The sequence below is a fragment of the Oryza glaberrima genome, chromosome 8, assembly GCF_000147395.1.
Source record: "Oryza glaberrima chromosome 8, OglaRS2, whole genome shotgun sequence".
In the NCBI taxonomy this organism is placed as follows: domain Eukaryota; kingdom Viridiplantae; phylum Streptophyta; class Magnoliopsida; order Poales; family Poaceae; genus Oryza; species Oryza glaberrima.
The window spans coordinates 15,960,482-15,981,215 of record NC_068333.1 but is presented as its reverse complement, the minus strand read 5'-3'; the positions used below and the strand labels follow the sequence as shown (position 1 = coordinate 15,981,215).

Sequence of the window (20,734 nt, the reverse complement as noted above, 5' to 3'; positions counted from 1 at the left end):
ACTATTAATTACTTGTTTGTTTAGATGTTACCACGGCCTATTCGTTGTAAATTAATTAATTAATTTGACAATAATTTTTGTTGTAACATACCGTTGTGATAAAATAAGTGTATTGTGCAAAAAATGCATTTGGAGATAAATATACACATGTGACATGTATATCTGAATGCATTTTTTATTTACAATACACTATCAAAGTTACTAAAGGTGCTGTCGATGGATACCCATATCATTGAAAGGATAATTAGCTAGAAATACAAACACCCGTACCTAGTACACAAATATGGGTGAGCAAGTTACACCAATTGAATTATGGTCACTTCGCCAATATGATGTTATTTTGAATTGCTTTTATAACCTGAGGAGTATAATATTGATATATTTATTCTTTCTCTTTAGAATGGTTAAGTAAAATAACTATATTATTTATGATACTGGTATTTAAAGTTGTGAATGGCTGACTAGACTGATAAATCTTGAGAGAAAAAAATTTTCTTTAGGAAACATACGTTACAGGGAGGGGAAACAACTTAACTGGACCAATATATGTCCAAAATAAATGAATATTTTGACATTACAGGGAGTGGAAAAAAGGGGGAAACAACTTAATTGGACCAATATATGTCCAAAATAAATGAATTTTTTGACATTACAGGGAGTGGAAAAAAGGGGAAAAAACTTAATTGGACCAATATATGTCCAAAATAAATGAAAATTTTGACACAGGGAGTGGAAAAAAGGGGAAAAAACTTAATTGGACCAATATATGTCCAAAATAAATGAAAATTTTGACATTACAGGGAGTGGAAAAAAAAACATGAGAAACGCCGTTGCCGGGGATCGAACCCGGGTCACCCGCGTGACAGGCGGGAATACTCACCACTATACTACAACGACCTTGTTATTAGCAATCCATAGCTCAGCTATCACTTTACCATCGTAATCAAGTTCCAATTCAAAGATAAGCACATTCGCAACGTTCGATCCCTTATATTTTCAGGTCAAATTAGCCGGCACAAATATAAATTCACTACACTGAAACCAGTAAAAATGAACAATATACTGGACCTGCTCTTGTTATTCTCTCTTCACAGTTCACAGCTTTATGGACGTACTACTACTTGCTGTAGGAGAGTTCACATGTCTGAACACCTAAAAAAACTACTAGTCCCGTCCTATAGGGATTTTGGGTGGATGTCTAGATTTATTGTACTAAGATATGTCACATCTATTTAAAATCCCTTATATTATAGGACGGAGTGAGTAGTATAGTAAATTTGTCTCCTCCGAGCTACTATCAATTGAGGGACATTATCAATATACAACTGTCTTGAATTTACAGGGCGAAAAAACAATCTCCATGCTGCAATCTGACCAGGCAAATATGATGATATATGTGTTCTATTGGCTGAAACTGCACAGTATATATAGTGCCCATGTTTACCTTCCTCCTATGCATCAAACTTGCATATGTCTTCGAATCCCATGTACTCATGTCGCTCAATCTTGCCAATCCAGTTCACGATACCGATTCCACCTACGGATTACACAAGGTTGTATGATGATGATATATGTGTTGAAATCGTCGAATATGATCATCTGCAGTGAGGGGCGAGGAGGAGAAAATAAAGTACCTAGAGGGATTGTACTGAGGAAGATCATGATGGACAATGTGAAGATAATGATCGATGCGCGCCCTAACCAATTGATCACCTTCCTTACCATTCGCTGGCCGACAATCGCAGAAAAGAATGCCACAATGGTCAAGTAAAGAGCTGCAAATGTTTGAAAGATTAAATGACAGGTAGTTGGGATCATACGCGAGAGAGAGAGAGAGAGAGAGAGAGAGAGAGAGGGGGGGGGGGGGGAAGAGTTTTTACCATATGGCACAGGGAATCGGTCCAAGAAGTAGTATTCAACAGCAGACATGGAAGACGAGAACATCATTGAGAAGGTGGCAGTGGCACTTGCGACCTATGATAGTTTCAGTTAGAGAGGCGAAAATAAATGGGCGAACAAAATTCAACAGTTATAAAACAAGAAGTACTAAACTTATTTTTTTAAAAGCAGTAAAATGCATTGACCATACTTAAACTTTGAAAAATGCATATTGACCCCCCTTAATCTTGTTCAATGTACAACCATAAAATGCAAAATTGCCATGACGTGCATCCAACAGAAGTGGGACGTGGTGTGGGCTGCTATGAAGGAGAGGAGTAATGGAGGGGAGCTCAGCAGAGCTAGGCAACACCTGCCTGCTTCAGGGAAACAGAAGACGAGGAAGAGTGTGGGCCAGACCAAGATGGCGAAGAAAAGGGGAGAGCAAGGCCCAGTTGCACAATATTTCTTAGGAATTTCCAGGGAATTGAATAGGAATATTATTTGAATGTGTTGATTGAGTTTTGAATCAAATCAGAAGTTTGAAATTGATAAATTGTTAGCAATTGAAGGGCAGAATTTGGAGTCGGAATTTTTATATTTTTTATGGGATTTGAATTTTGTAGTTTAGATATATGATTATTTGTTGGGAGGAAAGGAAGGGAACTCGGAAGTTGAATTCAAATTTGACAATTGATTCTAGGAAGGTATCTCAGGAGATTTTCGATTATTTGGACCTAAAGTTTGAAATTTGAAATTTCAAGAGGAACCTTGTGGAGATGAACTTTTGAATGAAATTTCATAGGTTCCGAATTTCAATGTGAGATTCAAATTTGAAAGAACTTTGGGGATTTCACAAAATATTTGAACAAAATTGAATTTTTGGGTATAAGTAGATCTGAATCATATATCCAAAGAGGGGATTTCAATGGAGTTCTTCAGAAAATAATGAAGGAAAGGAATTAAAACAAGTTCCAACATTTATCTTCAATTTTTGTGGCGGGAATGGAATAAAGAAATTTTGAAGGGGGAAGTTGGAATGGGGACTCAACTCAAATTCCAGATACAAATTTGTGGTGATTATAGGGAATTTGGAGAGGAATTTATGGAGGAATGGTGTCTGAAGGGGGTCGCATTATGTATGGATTTGTGGGCACGAGATTGGAGGTAATCTCAAAAGGATGTTGGTATCAGAGGTCCCAGGAATTTTGGAATTTGTGGGTCTGGAGAAATGTTTTCAATACCAAGGAAGGGATCAAAATGAGATGTATGGCACGGCTAACATTAAGGCGGAGACCACTTTTTGCAATTAGGTTTCTACTAATTCTTTAACAAGGAAAATCAGGCATGATAGGTTACTTGTGGAGGGACACCAAGGTCCAAGAACATGGGTCCTAGGATTGAGCCGCCCCCAACACCAAGCAGACCGGCAACAATTCCAGCAGTTATTCCAAAAAAGCAGTACATAAGTAGCTGGTGAAATTTTAGGTTGGTCTGCTCATTTCCATTTGATGATATGACCCTCCTCCCCTGCATCAATCCTAGTCCTTCATACATGGTCACCCCAACTGACACTGGGATCTGCATTTATAAAAGGAAAAGGACATTAGAACAATTAGTTGGACATTACATATGCTATGATTATTTATGACATTAGAACAAGTAGTAAGAAGTACATTATAGCCTGGATGGTATATAAAGCGAATGTAGGTATGTTCTAATGAAAGACTACTGAGAAAACAATGACAAGTTGTAGGAATGGACCCTGATGATTGTTCTTAAATATCAAGTTGTATATCTTCTATTCTGACAAATATTTGCATGAAACTACATCAGCTATGAGTTTATGGTTGAAATTTGAGGTAAGACATTAAAAAAAAATACCTGCAATAAGTTCAAAACCCAGTACCACGTGGAGCAAGTTGGCATGTAATTCTGCAAACATGAAAATAACAAAGCTGCATGACTCAATGTTGCAGTATATCTGTTTCTGGGTTCTGTGCAGTATATTTACAAAAGTTGAAATTCATATAAGGTTTGTTCGAGAAAAAAAAAAGTTTATGCTAATTTCGTATGGGGAGCACACAAGTCAACAAGATGATCACCGCAAGGTAGGAAGAACTTTTACATGATGGATTTGGTAACTAACAAGGTAGGAAGAATTGAAGTATCCATATTTACAGAAACAAGCTGATCAGGGCAAACTGAAAATTTAAATATATGCTCCTAGTATTGATCATGTCACCAATCAAACTTGAACTTGAGGTTCTCACCTTAGTAACCTGAAGTGCGAGGAATGCTATCCAAACAAAGGCAAGAAGTCCAAATTCCTCCCAGTAAACATTATGCAAAATAGATACCTGCAGTATCAGGCAAGCTTTAATCTTATAAGAGCTTCATATGATTGTTACCAGTGGCGCTCCCACGTTGAACTACCCGGGGTCACAGGACTCCGGGTAGATTATCCAATTCTAACTAAATTATATTATTTTAATTAGTATATCAGTCAATAATTAGATAATTACTATGTATTGGACCCCCGGTAATTTTTGTTCTGGGTTCACCACTGATTGTTACCAAGTCAATGGAAGATAAAGTTCATCATTTTGTATTACCGCTTCATCTGAAGGGGGTTTTGACTCAGATGCAGGAACTGGTCTATACTCTAGTTCTTCACCTGATAAATTACGAAGATATGAGCAAAATATCTACATATTTCATGGGGGAAAAGTAGTTCTGTTTCGTACTCACTTGTCTGCTCTGATCGCTTTTCTGCCTCCTGAAATTGAGTGGAACCAAAATAAGATTATATTTGCATATTTGTAATATGAAAAGAATGAAAGGAATTTGAAACGTGCACCCTAGCCCCTAGGGGTGTGAAGCTTCATGATTGGAATGTTGCCATGTTGGATGATAACTGATAATGTGTGGATGTTAACAGAATCAGAAATTCAGAATATTACCCTTTTTATTATTGTCTCTTTCTTCCATGTCTCGATACCCTTGAGAAAAGCTTTAGTTGAAGTGCCTAAAATTTAATTTTGAAATGTAAACTGAAGTCAACAACAGCAGGAAACAGATCGATCGACTGTTTGCAGATTCAGGAAGCATGGGAGTACCTAGGAAAAGGATGATCAAGAGAACTGTGACCAGCCAATCAGGGAATATCACATTGAAAATGACACCGATACTAATTCCTAGCATGAGCATCGGCTGGATAAGAAGGGCTAGATCATAGTCAATCACTGGCATGTCCAAAGTTGGGTGTTTCCGCTTAAGGTTGCAGTACACAGTCGACACAGCGGCTCCCATTATCATACCTGCTCGAAAGACATAATATCTTAATTAATTAGATACATGAACCTAACAAACCATCAACAAAAGTATCAGGGTTTTTCTACTCTCAATTTATTACTGAAAAAAGAAAACATACCATCATGTTATAAAGGATGAGATCATTTTGGAAGCCTTTTTTTATTATTATTCGAGCAGACAGAATTCCACCTGAAATGCTCCTTAGAGATGTGTTACTTTGAGATTTATCTCGCATAACAAATTCTAAAATGCTTATCACGAGTGCCAAGTACCAAACTGCACTTGTTTACAGCTGACACTTTTAGTGCAGGAGCATTACACATCAATCTGCCATGTAGAAGCCAGATTTTAATTCATTTTCTAAAAAAATGTTTAGAATTCACACTGATATTTGAATGTTCTCTAAATCTTTTATTTCTAAACATCTATTTTCAGATGTAGACCATTCTTCTAGACAATAGATTGCCAGCAGCTTTGTGAATATTTCAACTTAAATATGCGGCGTGCTTGTCATATGTATGGTCCAATATAATGCCAGTAAGACAATTATGTATAAATAAGGCCCCCATCGTTTGGCTTATCGATGGAATAAGCCAAACGGCATATTTGCAAACGAAAAATAATTTGTGAACAAAACTTTTATATACGTGTTCTTAGTGATCTAAAAGCAAAGGTTGAAAAATAAACTTCGATGAAAAAACCTCAAAATCAATTCCAAATTTAAAGTTGAAAATTCAAATTTTGGCTGATAAGCATAAGCATAATCGAAAAGATGAGGCTGTAAGATTCTGGAAACAAGAAAGTATGAGTTCATTCAACTTTTACAATTCTTTAAACTGAATTCAGAAATGGTAAAAGCAAATTGTAGAATTCAGAAATGTATATGATGAGCCACCAGTGATGCAAAAAACACGGAAAATTACAATATCACCGTGTTGAATAAATGTGAAACAGAGATAATATACATTAAATCAACGATTCGAAACATGAAATGGATACATGTGCATTCATATGCGTGATTCAGAATGGATACCTACTCATATTGAAAGCTGTAGGTAGGACATAATTAAATTAAATAGAACCATTCTGTAGACACATTAATCACAGTGGTCCATCATTATTATTGTAGCAGGATACATCTCTGTAAACATGAACACAAGTTCCTCTTTTTCAATGTTTTCACTTCAATTTTGTTTTGACAGGCCAAGTTCAGCAACACCAGAAAAGGACAGGCATTGGCCCTCCTTGGCTTACTATTTCGGGTGTGGCTTATAAGCCGTAGACACATGACCAAATCAATGAAAAACAATTTTAGGAAAGGCAACCTAGTTAATGCACAAAATGCATCATTTTATATTTTTATTAGAAGATATACTACTGCTTTCGCAGCACTGCTGATTGTGAAACCGAAGGACAATATGGGGGTGCTGCTTTCAGATAATCCATGCAACTGATGAAAAATGCTGGTAATTGATTTAAATTAAGGACCAAAACCTCACATTTTGATATCGCCACGGATGACTTTGCGTCGAACCCAATGATCAAGGTCAGCATCGGCACGAAGAACCCACCGCCGCCTACACCGCCTATACTCCCAAACGCCGCTCCAATGAATCCGACAAATGACCCCAGCACAATTTGCCATCCAAATTCCATTGGCTGCAAAACAAATTGGTCCGTGTGATTCAACAAATTAACAGCACATCTATACAAAGATCACCGTCTGGTTCACATATGAAAGATGAAGAGGAAGGTTCAAAATGTTCTTCTAAGAATTAAATTAAATCTGCAGTTCTCAGTAAGCCTCATTATCATAATGTAAAAAAAGGTTCTCCGTATGGCTACAACTGAAGGTAAGATCACTCTATTAAGTGATAGCATGTTTATAAATGATCTACCAAATGCTAGGATTAATTGGTAGCAATGGAGTCAGAAGAAAAAATTAGAAAAATAAAAAATTCCAAAAATTCCAGACATCTAAATCAAACAGTCGGATACTACGGCACCACAGGTCTGCTAACGGGGAGGAAATGGGAATCTTTAATAGAAAATAAAAAAAACGAACTAATTGAACTGCGGCAAAAGAACAGACTAATTAATCCTAGAACTCAAAACCAACTCAAGATCGAGTAGAGTTTTTTTGTAGCCATTAATTACCGGCCACACGTGGTGGTAGGAGTTCTCGCCGCCGCTCCGCCACAAAAAGTTGGCCACCTTGCGCAGGTGGCTCGCTTCCTCCCCCTCCTCCGCCACGGCGGCGGCGGCGGCGGACCAGAGCCCCCTGTCGGCCGCGGCGGCGACGGTGGCGGCCGCCGTCGCGGCGCAGGCCACGGCCAGCGCCGCGGCGACGTGGTGCCATTTCCTCCCCATTTCTTGAACCTGCGAAACCCAAACATTTTTTAAAAAAGAAAAATAAAAGACTGCATTTTTTTTAAGTAAATTGCGTTTAGGGCCACCTTTTATCACCAAAGTTTCACTTTAGACTACCTTTAAAACCATCTTTTCACTTTGGACTAGATTAATTTGGCTTTGTTTCACTTTGAACCACCCAAAAACTTTTTCGAGCACAAAAATGACTTTAACCACATCGGCACCCATAAACCAATAATCTTCCCGACTTATATGTAGACTATTCTTCGCAAGATTAGAGGGTAGATACAACTAGAAAAGTAACTTGGGGTGGTCCAAACCGCAACAAAGGTAATCTTACCTAGTCTAAAGTGAAAATATTAGTTAGAGGGTGGCTCAAAGTTTCTTTGGTAATAGAAGGTGGACCAAAGTGTAATTAACTTTTTTTTTTTTTTTTTGCGCCGCGGAAACTTAGAGAGATTATAGTGCGAGTTCGTGCGCTTGAATCTCGTAAGTAACTAAATTAACAGGATTTTGAACGAGCGCGCTTGCATTGCATCGTTGCAAACTTGGCAGCATCGCTCCACTAACAAAACTAGATAATCTGGCGGAAAAAAGAAAATAATAATAAAGAAAGAAATAACAGTGCGAACCTGCTGCCAGCCACAATACTCCGTCAGAGCAAGGTTTCTCTGAACTATTCAAAACGAGGCAATCCAATCCAACGGATCAGAGCAAGCAAATGAAAGCTAGAATCCAGCGGCTGTGGCAGAGAACGGATCGATGAGACTTTTGGGCAGCTCGGACCTCGGAGAGGAAGAACCGAAGAAGCGCAAGGACGAGGAGTGGAAGGGCGGACTGGTGGCAGAGCCTAGAGAGATCGATCGATCGATCGAGCGAGCGACAAGGATTGTAGTAGAAGCGATATGACTTGTTGACAAACGACGAGACAGAGCATTCTACCGTAAAATTATTGGTTTCAAAATAAATGCAGCCCATTGGTATATGTCTCTAACGTTTAACTGTGCATTTTATTAAAAAAAATTTGAAAAAAAATAATCACACATAAAATATTATTTATGTTTTATCATCTAATAACAATAAAAATACTAAACATACAAAAAATTCAAATAAAACAAATGGTTGGATATGAACAGTGCAAAACTGTACTTATTTTGGAATGGAATGAGTACTAATTTATAAAACTTAGGCTGTGTTTAGATCAAGGATGTAAAGTTTTGGCGTGTCACTCGGATATACGGACACATATTTGAAGTATTAAACATAGACTAATAACAAAACAAATTACAAAATCCGCCTGTAAACTACGAGATGAATTTATTAAGCCTAATTAATCCATCATTAGCAAATGTTTACTATAGCACCACATTGTCAGACATGGAGCAATTAGGCTTAAAAGATTCGTCTCGCAATTTACACGCAATCTGTCTAATTAGTTATTTTTTATATTTAATACTCCATATATGTGTCCAAACATTCGATGTCACAGTGTGAAAAATTTTGCCAGGGGATCTAAACATAGCCTTACTACTCCAGTAAATATGCGCACACCATCACCCACCCGCTATTGTTATTACTAGAGTACCTCAAATCTTATATAAGTGTGATACATCATTTATAATTTATTATTTTCTCTATTTTATATTATAAGTCGTTTTGAAAATCAATTTTTTTATTATTAACCAAATTTATAGAAAAAATTAGCAACATGTAAAAAAAATTAGGTAATCTTATTAAATCTAGCATTAAATGTATTTTGATAATGAGTTTGTTTTGTGTTAAAAACATTACTATATTTTTCTATAAATTTGGTTGAACTTAAATAAGTTTTACTAGAAAAAATATCAAAACGACTTATAATATGAAACAAACAAAGAGAGTATATTTTAAAGTTGAATATGAAAGTACCAAATTATGATCTACTCCCTCTGTTGCAGGTTATTGACTTTGGTCAAAGTCAAACTTCCTCAAGTTTGACCAAGTTTATAAAAAAAAGTAATATTTTTGACTTAAGATAAATTTATTATAAAAATATATTTAATTATTAATTTAATAAAACTGATTTGGTAATGTAAATAGTATAATATTTGTCTATAAACTTAGTCAAACTTAAAGCAATTTGACTTTGACCAAAGTCTTATAACCTGAAACGAAGGGAGTATCATTTTCACATAGTTTAAACATGTATATCTATCATTTATATAATATATAACATGCTCATCCATATGTTTGGTAGTAAAGGGTGGGACATCAACTAGTTATTATAATTATAAGATGTTTTGATTTTTTTACATTAAACTTTTTTTAACTTTCTCAAAGTTTATAGAACATAAAACAAATATAATATAAATTTTAATGTATTTTAAAATATTTGTTATAATATAAATTTTAAAATATTTGTTATATTTTAATGGAACTAGTTTGTTGTGGTAGATATTGATACGTTTTTCTATAAATTTGATCAAAATATCTTATAATATGAAATAGATGGAGTATTATTACTTCCTCCGCCCTAAAATATAGGAACCTAGGATTAGACGGGGCCACGAAGGATTGAATGGAACTATGAGATTCTGTTCTTATAGAGGTAGACAGGTAGTAAGTAAAAGTGAGGGCCTCTTTGATTTAGATGAAAAATACATAAATTTTGTAGGATTTTAACCCTATAGGAAAATTTGTTATGAAGGCCTTTGAAACAAAAGATAGAATCATATCCTTTGAAATTCCTATGAAATGGGCAACCATATAGAGAATTTTGAGGAAATTTAGCAAGAAATCCAACCTTTATCTCTCTCATCCAATTCCTACATTTTTCCTGTGGTCCAATCAAATGGCCATTTCTATGTTTATCTGTGTTTTTCAATCATTTGTTTTGCACTTGCATTCATATCAAATTGAATTTTACCTAGTATTTCTTTTTTTTATTCCTGTAATTTAAAGGGGCCCTAATCTCTGTAGTTGATTTAATAGTAAAAATAATTATTCTACTACTAATGTTGAGACGATAATATAAATAAATATCATCATTGGATTAGAAAAAGTAAACGGCTCATATTGATTTTACTGATATTGTAAAACAATTTGAGCCAATTTTAGAGGTTCTTTTTGTTATTTATTGGTCCTATGAAACTAAAAGATTTGCACATCATTTATACAATAGAAAAAGGTAATTGTAAAAAAAAACTAAATTACAGTTGGTCATTTTTTATTACCAAAGTTTTACTTTACACCACCTTTAAACTAATATTTTTACTTTGAACTAGGTAACTTCTTTTTTATCACCTAACTCTCTTTAATATTAATGTCTACCCTCCATTCTGGTAAAGTTATGGCCTACATCTGTAAAAGTTTACCGGTGTACCGAAACTAATTTAGTTAAGGTTGTTGATGGGTGCTAAAAAAGGTTATTTAGGATGGTCCAAACCGAAAAAATAGCAAAGTTACCCAATCCAAAGTAAAAGATTGGTTTAAGGGTGATCGAAAGTAAAACTCTACGGTGAAAATACATCGCACCCTAGTAATAAAAGGTGGCCCAATGCAAACTATATATAATTCAATCAAAAAATATTACAAATGTTAATGTGTCACAATGTGATCTAATCTTAATTTTCTATAAAATCCAACTAATTAAATCAAAGAGTTGAGATCTTTGTTAGCAAGGATTAAGAACGAACTTTTGTAATATGTTTCGTATACTGCTCATTTGCATAAATTAAAAATTACAAATTTACTTGTGATTAACCTTGGTACATTTTTTTCCTTGTATTGGACTTTCGTAATTCTAATTTGGTTGAAGATTTTGCTTGCCCCACCCCTTCGGGAAAAAGATAGTGATGTGAGTTTGTTTTATGTTGTTTTAAGAAATGAAGGAAATGACTAATGGATAAGAAAAGAAAAACTCAAAGTTTTACTCTCTTAGTTTACAAATATTTGACACAATTAACTTTAGACACGCTATTTTATATTTCATTTTATTAATAGAAACGTGCACTTATTATCAATTTGTTCGACATGCTTTATTATTACAAATATTTTGAGCATAACTACTTATACTTTTTTCATACTTACAATAATTTATAAATTTTTTAAATAAGATAAAAAGATTCAACGTCATGTCTAAAATTAATTGCGTTGTATATTTATGATCAGATGGATTACTAATTAAGATGGATCACATCACTCGATCTGCAGAACGATCCCGATTGATCAGTACACGAACGACACACTACTTTTGAGGGGTTGCTCTCACTAGCTAGCAAGCTTGTATTGCATGCAAGCGTATACATGAAGCGGTATATATACTCCAAAGATATATATATACATGTGTCCCTCTACTGATCCATTAATTATATTATTACATACTCCCTCCATTTCAAATTGATCTACATATAATTTTTTTCCTAAATGATCTACATATTTGTGTCCATTCATTAAGTCTATTCGTTATTTGTGCATTGGAGTAAATGAGCATTGATGCATGCATGCACTCAAGTATTTATAATCCACATGCAATATCTTGATTTGCTATTGGCTAGAAAATAGTGGTGATGGTGCATGCACTGAGTTTGTTGCTAGAGTAAATATAGTATGAGAGAGTTATTAGTTTTTCTTGGTCTTAGTGTACCTATAAAATATGTAGATCAATTTGGAATGGAGGGAGTAATTAACACGATTAACACGAAGCTTACCTATAACGATTGAAATTAAGGCTTTTAATTACGATCTTTGATCTCCCGCTTTGACTGATTGATGCTCCCTCCGTCCCAGATTAGAGGGCGTGTATTTTTTTTTCCGTTGTTGTCTCAAAACATAAGGCGTGTTTTCAATTTTTACAGCTTATATCCAGTAAGGCAAATACTATAAGCATCCAAACACAATCTCATAGATAACACATAAGCTTAAATAGTGAGGTGGAGAAGAGGAGAGATGAGAGATATAAGAAGCCACACATCATGCAAAAGGCAACACCTACACAAAATTCAATACAAAAGAAGAAAGATGAAGAGTAAATTGGGCAAATAAACATTGATGCTAGTATATTAGAATTAGTTTAGATGTAACATATTGTATATGTTACCTCTACATTCATTTATTAGTTGATGATGTGGTTAAAATTAGATGTAGCACCCACCTCTATTACAAAAAATTGCCCTAATGCCCTCTCATTTACATGCATGTGATTAAATGCCACTAGAGGGCGAGCTGGTGCATGCTGCCAAAACGTAGGCCCGCACCGTGCAGCCGTTTGGATTGACTTATCAGCTTTGTATCATAGCGCTTCAATCTATACGAGATTTGCATGTTTGGTTAGTTGGTTTTGAAAGATCAAGTGCCATTAATTTGGTTTTGGTGATTAATGACAAATCCAATTATATGAGACTAACATTGTTATAAGCATTTCTTTGTCTACTAGTCTCATATGGATATGAAAGTGGAATATGTGAGAGGTGATTTCTGGATTTCATATGAGTGGAAAGAGAAACGTTCGTTGATGGTGTACCTAAATTATAAGGATGAAATGCATAGAGATCAAGCTATATATGTATCACTCTTTCTCTCCATGTACATATTGATGTGTTCATATATAATATTTCCATGTGAATAACAATATACATGTGAGACTAATGTTTTTGTTTGAGCCATATCTTGTTTAGTCTCTTTACATTGATAACATGGAGATGATGAATGTATGTTTTTATTTTAATGCCTATATTTGATAAATTCCTTCTATTCTTGTATAGGATAAGCTCCTAATGTTTCATTCTTTTATGCATACTCTTGCGTCACACAAACATTTTGTATGCATACATTGAGAGGGAGCAAATCCTATACTTTAGTCATGCATGTAATCGATCCAAGTTATTCACTTTCATTTAATTGGGATCTTTACATTTGAGCATATATTTGAGTATATGACACGTGGTGTTGATTAATACTCATCATTTATTTATATCCTTTTATACATGTGATCGGTTGGCCAACATGTGGATGTTGACAACCGGATCATTGTGACTAATAATTTTATTGAGTTGAATGAAATAAATAGATCCCAAGGATTACAAAGGTGTTGATGTTGATGCTAAAGTGATATCATTACCCCTAACGATACCAAGAATGACAAAGTGAAGATATTGAAGATGTGGGATACGAAGTGGCTACTATGGCAAGACGGTGAAGGGCAAGCGATGCTCTGTCATGATGGACCATGTGGTGGTGAAGGGCAAGCAAGGGGTTTGGTGCTGAAGAACCAAATCCGGTGGTGAAGGGCGAGTGACGGCTTTGTCACGATGGACCATGCGAGACCATTTGAAGCTACAAGTAACCGCATCAATCATTTGAAGAATATACGGTGAAACGGTTTTGGTGTTGGCGTCCCTTAAAAAAAAGAAAGGAAATGGAAAGAAGGCATTCCTATTGGTATAATTTTCTTCCTATTTATATTTGAGTGTAGGAATGCCGTACTATTAGGAGGGATGCAACATCGATGCGTTTGTGTATGTCTCAGTGCTCAAAGTGACCTATCATAGTGCTACCTTGAGAGAAACCCAAGCTTTAACCTATCCTTTGAGTGGTTTTAGACCTTATTTTCGGTTGAGTTTGGTAGTTCTCTGATTGAGCTTTCCAGAGTCCAAGTTCATAAAAAACGGACTCCTAAACGAAAAGTTATAATCATTTTACTCTGTGCTTTCCGGAAATTCCGAAAAATTATCGGAAACTCCGAAAATTTTCCGGAAAACTCCAAAAACTTCGGAAATTCTGAAAATGGCTGCGAATCTGAGATTGGCTTCTGTAAATTTTCGGACATATCCGAAAATGCTTTTCGGAACTTCCTAAAATTACAGTCTTGGCCTCCAACGACTAGTTTTTGAGGGGCTCGGGTATATAAACTCCTCCACCCCTCCTTTGAGTGGCTGCTATTCTTAGGCAATATTAGACACATCTAAAGCCAAATAGCCATCCCCATTTCCCATCCTTTGTGGTGCCTCTTTGCGAGGGGGATTTGAGAAGGGAAGAGAGTTGGATTGAGAGAGTGAGGAGTTGAGAGCTAGTGAGCTTCACTCCATCCTTTGTGATGCCTCTTTGTGAAAGGGATTTGAGAAGGGGAAAGAGTTAGATTGAGTGATTGAGAAGTTGAGAGCTAGTGAGTTTCACTCCTTACTTTGAGCACTCGAGTTCATAGCAAGCAAATCTTCGATTGTGTTTGTTACTCTTGGGGACTAAGGTCTCGTAGACGGCTTGGCGTCGCCGGTAAGCATCCAAGGTTGTGGTGTGCCACGGAAAGTTTGTGAAGGCTTCGATTTCGCCTCCACAAGGGAATAAATCAAGAGTAAACCGTGGAGTGCATTTGTGTAACCTCATGAGGAAAGGGTTGAAATAGACCAAGCCTTGTGGCCCCTCAACGGAGACGTGGGATCCGTGGATCCGAACTTCGGGAAACAAATCAACGTGTCTCCTCTCTTGGTTTGCTCGTTCTTGCCATCTCTCATATTGTGCTTGAGCTTGTTTTTACCCGACCTACTTGCATGCTAAATTAATATTGTTGGTAACACTATATCTTGTTAAGATACCTTGTTTGTCATCTTTTGATTCATATACATTTTGTTTGTTCAAGCTACAAGTTCATAACTAGTGTTTATTCTCATCACTCTAATATGCTATAAAGTTGTGATAATTTTTAGGAACGTTTATTGTTATCGAAGTGACAACTGCGTACGTTGAAGGACGTGGTTACTCAACAGTTGTTGGAAACGGTGAAGTGTACTATCTTTAGAATTTTTCTTTGGGGATCCCCTTTTACATGACCCTAGGGGTCTATTTATAACCCTATTATAGGTTCCTCTATTAGGGTTTAGGTTTTACAGGGGAATTTACATGGTTGCCCTTATGAAAGGGACATTTACATTGGTATATAGTGTAATTGAGGTACATGGGCCTCTAATGGGCCGACTGGCGAACGCTGGCCCAATGGCCCCCAGGCTTGAGCGGCTGAGATGGCCTCTTGGGCCTTCTTGAAGTTGGACTCATTATGGCGAAGTCACCCGCCTTCGCCACACATTCTTCGGCATATAGTCTTCACCCAAGATGCCTTCAGCCTTGTGGGATACCAACGCGATTCTTTACCCTTCGCCGTCTTTGCTTCATAGTCTTCGCTATGGGGGCTTCGCCCTGACAAACTCGACGTCTTGGGCTTGAACCCCCAATGGTTGCATGGTTTCGGCAGGTCTAGTCGAAGGGTCTCATGACATACCGCCAACAAGCCCCTCACGGGCAAGGGTGAGATAGGAGCTTCGGCCAAGACCGTGCAAACCATGTGGTATGTTATGAGGCGCCCCCTTTCAACCGACGCTCCTGCCGAAGCCTATTCTGGAGTCTTGCAGAGAAAGTGTGCACTGTGTGTACATGTATTTTTATGGTTAGTAACGTTATGTAGCTTTCGCCTCTTGCGAACGGCGAAGCCGTTTTTATTTTTCTCTGGGCCAAAATGAACAGTGATGGGCTTTACCTTTGTGGGCTTATCACTGTGCGGCTCGATCGATGGAAATTTACCGTTTCGCCTACCCTTGTGACACGTGGAGGCATACGGTTGGGTGGGGAGGCGAACCGGCGCCTGGGTGGGCTATATATTCCCCCCTTCCCCCTTTTCACCGCCGCACTCTCGTCATATTCACCGCGAGCGCTCTCTCTTTCTCTGTTCTTTCCTTTCACGGAGCCCTTTGAGTCACTAGATCTTTCGCTCGTTCTCCCTTTTCACCACCGCGCACGCTTTTCACCATGGCTCCTCGCAAGCCGAACACAGCTTCCGTGACGGGCTCTTATCCCGGCAGGATCAACGATGACACCACCGCCTTTCTAGGGGCTTCGCTTTTGGACGACGACGACGAGCTGGCGAAGTTTGTCAGCGCCGGCATGCTGGTGGAGGGGCAGGCCTTCGCCCTGGAAAAGGCCATGGTGCCATAACCAGGTGACAACCGGACGGTGGTATTTGTCGTGTTTTTTGAGGCGGGGATTCAGTTTCCGTGCAACATGTTGTTGCCGGAGATCCTTCGCCTTTTCCAAGTGGAGCTTCCCCAGCTGAGCCCATCGACACTCGTCCGAATCGCCATCTTCGACTGGGCGTGCCGGACTGCTAGGTTCGAACCGAGCGCCGAGCTTTTCGGCGCCGTGTTCTAAGTCACCGTAAACTCGAAGACGGTGGTCACCCCAGCCGGGACGAAGAAAACGGCGTTCGGGAGCGTGCACTTTAATGTTCGCCCCGAGCGCTCCGATCTATGGCCGGTGAACGCCGCCATGTCGAAGTGGGATCGCCATTGGATGGCGAAATGGTTCTACCACTCCATCCCCTTCGAGGCCGTATCCGACGCGGCGATGGCGCCATGGAGGCTCGGTCGCCCTACTTCGCAAGGTCTGTTTTCGCCTTAGCTGCCACGATCTGGTGGAGGAATTATGCATGCTTAGGATGTTCCCCCTCTCCCAATCGTGGCAAGTCGTGGTGAACCAAGACAAGGAAGTTGACGGCTTGCCGAAGCTCGTCATGCCCGACGGGGCGAACAGTGAGCCTCTGCTTTTCCCATACGTACTTGTGACTCGCTCATTTTTGTTCAACGCTTGATGTGGCGATTCTTCGACTTTTTGCAGTGTTGACCCTTGCTCAGGCCGACACTGAAGCCCGGAAGATGATCGGCAACGTGTCAATTGCAGAGTTCAGCCAGCTGCTTACGCTACAGGCGGCTGGCCAGGCGAACCAGGTGTATGACGGTGATCTTCCTCCCCGGACGAAGCCGTTCAAGGCCGATGGCGATGAGGGGACGTCTAGGAAGCGGATGCGAGGGCAGGTGAACTTGGCCCCTCGGAAGCGCAGGGCCCCTGCCTCCACCTACTCTGACGCCGACGACGAAGACACTGTCGAAGATCACGACGGCGAAGAGGAGGGGGAGGATGTGGGGGAAATGGAGGTTGCGGCCGAAAAGGCCGCGGACGAGGCCGCCGACAACCGCGCCGAGACGCCCGGCTATACACCGACTCTGAGCCCCGAGCACGTCGAGACCGGGGTGGAGTCGAACTGCTCCCCCCTCCGCCGAAAGGATATGGAGGGGGCGAAGGCGCTGGATGCGATCGCTGCAGCCAAGGTGACGAAGGGGGGTTCGATCAAGAAGGCCCCAAAAAAAGAAAGGGCTCGTTGATGTCGCTCGTGTTTTTAGCGACGACGAGTCTTCGGACGAGACCCCTACTTCGCCCGCCGGTCGGAGCTTGGGTCTTTCGACCGCTCCCGGCGCCATGGTTGATGCGGGTGGAGCTGGCGGGAGTGTTGCCGCTGGGACTTCGGCCTCCGCTGACCGGATTGTCAAGGTCGCGGCTAGGGTCTTCTGCAGTCCTGTGCGCAAGACTGTGGTTTCGCCGCTCGTCATTGAGAAGGGGAAGAAGACGGTCGTTGAGACGTCTACTTCAGAGTATTCTCTGGCGGCGCCCCACTTCTCCCCTGCTAACTTCGAGACTCGGGCGAACCTTATCCCCTTCATCGAGGGGGTAAGTAATCTTGTGTCTCCGGCTGGCAGCCCGAGCCTGTTCACCGAGCTGAACTAGTTCGATGAAGGCTGTTCTGCCGTCAAGAGCTTGGCAGTCCGGGTATGCTGTTCTCTTTTCTTTTACTTTTAATCGTTCGTCTTCGATGGCTTAAGTTAACGCTTGTCCTCTTCGCCCTCTCTTTCTTTTTTGATCTAGATTCTCGCGGCCCATTGTTCAACCGAACGGACCATGCGGGCTCGTCTTGACGGTTTCAAGAACCGTCTTCGAGCCAAGGACGATGAACTGGGCCGCAAGAGCTTGGAGATGGAGGGCCTCGCCAATACCCTCAAGGAGGCGACGGTTGAGAATAAGTGGCTCCAAGCTAAGTTGGAGAAGGGGAGCGAGGCGAAGGTCGAGATCGAGTGCCTCAAGGCTGAGCTCAAAAAAGAGCAAGCCCATGCCGCCGCCCTGACTGAGTATTATAACCTTATTGAGCCGAAGATGGAGGCTCTTCGCTAGGCAGCTCGTGAGGCAGAGGCACACGCTAAGAAGGAGACGCAACGGTTCACTTAGGAGATGGCGAAAGCCACCGAGTCCGCCAAGACCGCGTGTCGTACACTTCGCCTTACCTTGACTGACATGGGGCGAGGGTGCGAGGTGTTCTTGGCGAAGATGCTTCCGCCTTCGAGTTCTCGGAGTGGACTCAACAGGCCGGCGGTGCGGTTTCGAACTGTGCCACCGCGTATGGTGATTGCTGTGCCTGTGTGTCGGCTGCCTTCACCATGGGCCTAATGCAGCAGTTCGGGTGCGAGCACATCGCCGAGTTCCCCAACTTCGCGAAGGGGGACTGGAAGGTCAATGCCCAGGACGTTTCGCCCGCGCTTCGTGCTTGCCGTAAACAGTTCTGGCAGAAGGACAGCCGATCCACTGCTAAGGTGCGCCTGCTCAAGCATTTGGCGAAGGCAGAGGCGGCGGATCAGGGTGAAGAGTCGGCAGCCGGGGAGGCCGGAGGCGATGCCAAAGATCACCCAGAGGTGTGAGGTCCTCCGCCCGCTCTTTAGATTTTGTAGTTTTCTTTTGGCGTTCGCTGTGGAGGGCGAACGATGTAAATTTGGCCGATGGCCCTTCCCCTTTCTTACTGTAGCCGAGAACGGCCTTTTTGATATATGGAATGAATCACCCAAGTTTAGCCAACTATCATGCTTGATGCCTTTGGCATATATGCTTGCATCATTTTCGCATTATTTTTGCATAACAGAGAGTGCCTACTCTTTTCCCACTTCTACATTTCTTGCAGAGTCTTAACTTTGCGCTTTGCCATTTGCCCTTTCTGTACTGATTTAGCAGGGTGTACGCCGAAAATTGTGTTTGGCCCCCCTTTGGGAATTGGCGAAGCAAGAACAAGAAGTTCGTGGCAATGAAGGGTTTGCGGAAGATGCGATGTCCGTTTCAACTTGTTTACCACGAGATGATAATAAACGGCAACAGCTGCAAGGTTTTGAAGGTTGCCGGCTGGATGCGGGTGCACCCTGGGCGAACCCTGGAAGACTACGACCGTTTCCATATAGAACGTCGGGAGGATATGGTTCGCTTTTGGCGAAACCATCAAAGGACCGATCGTCAGGAGGCGATCTCCCAGCGTCGTTATAGTCTAGTTTGTGTTTTGCCCCCTTTCTCCCTTAGGGTAGTGCATAACATTAGTAGTGATGACGAACCCAATTCGCCAAATCATTCCTTAGGAAGTGGGGATTGTTTTGGGGGTGAAGATGTAATTTATCTGTGAGTTAGGTTGTAAAGCTGTTGCTTTCTTTGCTTGCACCATGTTGTAAGGCTTGTACTCTTCGATTATTTTTTCGAAGTTAATAAAGATGTGTTTTATTTCCTTTTCGCTATTGTTCGCATTGTCACATTTCGTGCTTTCGTTAGGTCGGAACATGTCGGCCCCTTTGCATATATTAGCGAAATAGGTCTGCTGACTTTTCAGCTTTCGACTTCCGCTTCCGATCTGTGGTATTCCGCGCTGAAAGTGCGCTTGTGTTTTCACATAAATCGAGTATAGCGGTGTTCGGTTATTTATTTCCCGAAACAAGCTGTCACGGTTTCAACTTTCGGCGAGCGATGCTTCGGTCGATTCGCTTCGCCCCTTGGCGTTTTCACTGATCAGGCGTTTGCCTTGGGGTTTTTCCACGAACTATCATTCACACAAGTAAAAAGACGAAAGACACAGAGATTTTATACTGGTTCGGGCCTCCGGGATGGATAATAGCCCTACATCCAGTTTTTTTTCTTTTTTCATTTTCCTCTTTATTTTTGCATTTTTTGTGCCGAAGGGCTTACAAAATGAGAGATGCCGAATGGCCTATACAATAGTATGTACATTTTTACAAGTTGGCGAATGGGGTACCACCCCTTCTAGACATAAAAACGCTTAAGGGAAGCAGCATTGCAGGAGTGGTCGAACTCTTCGCCTTCTAGAGTTGCCAAGCGAAAGGAGCCCGTCCTGGACCTGTGCTTGATGAGGTATAGCCCCTCCCACTTTGATTCAAGCTTTTCGACCGCCACTGGGTTCGCCTTCTTCCTTAGGACGAGATGGCCAGGCAATAGCTCAGTCGGCCGAACTTTCTTGTTGTAAGTTGCCGAGGTGCTTGTAGCGTACTTGCGCATGTGT

The 20,734-nt window shown here is 40.4% G+C and overlaps 1 protein-coding gene and 1 non-coding gene across 2 annotated transcripts; both read right to left on the bottom strand.

Moving 5' to 3' along the window:
- Positions 1-825: 825 nt before the first annotated feature.
- On the bottom strand, positions 826-897 carry TRNAD-GUC (transfer RNA aspartic acid (anticodon GUC)). The gene has a single exon. It is a non-coding gene; the product is annotated as a tRNA-Asp (tRNA).
- A 158-nt stretch (positions 898-1,055) lies between these two features.
- On the bottom strand, positions 1,056-8,419 carry LOC127781292 (sulfite exporter TauE/SafE family protein 3-like). The gene is made up of 13 exons (XM_052308232.1): positions 8,196-8,419; positions 7,351-7,572; positions 6,693-6,852; positions 4,998-5,198; positions 4,842-4,906; positions 4,630-4,657; positions 4,494-4,555; positions 4,152-4,238; positions 3,763-3,813; positions 3,238-3,459; positions 1,881-1,974; positions 1,635-1,775; positions 1,056-1,537 (listed from the first exon to the last, which is right to left on the bottom strand). The coding sequence occupies exons 2-13, from the start codon at positions 7,561-7,563 to the stop codon at positions 1,452-1,454; spliced, it is 1,410 nt and encodes a 469-aa protein (XP_052164192.1). The 5' UTR covers positions 7,564-7,572; positions 8,196-8,419; the 3' UTR covers positions 1,056-1,451.
- Positions 8,420-20,734: the final 12,315 nt, after the last annotated feature.

Bases quoted from the DNA above. Each gene is read 5' to 3' on its own strand.
- LOC127781292 (XM_052308232.1), bottom strand. From the start codon at position 7,563: ATGGGGAGGAAATGGCACCACGTCGCCGCGGCGCTGGCCGTGGCCTGC. The intron at 6,853-7,350 runs GTAATTAATGGC...TTTGTTTTGCAG, and splicing joins CCTACCACCACGTGTGGCCG to CCAATGGAATTTGGATGGCA. The intron at 1,776-1,880 runs GTAAAAACTCTT...AAACATTTGCAG, and splicing joins CCGATTCCCTGTGCCATATG to CTCTTTACTTGACCATTGTG.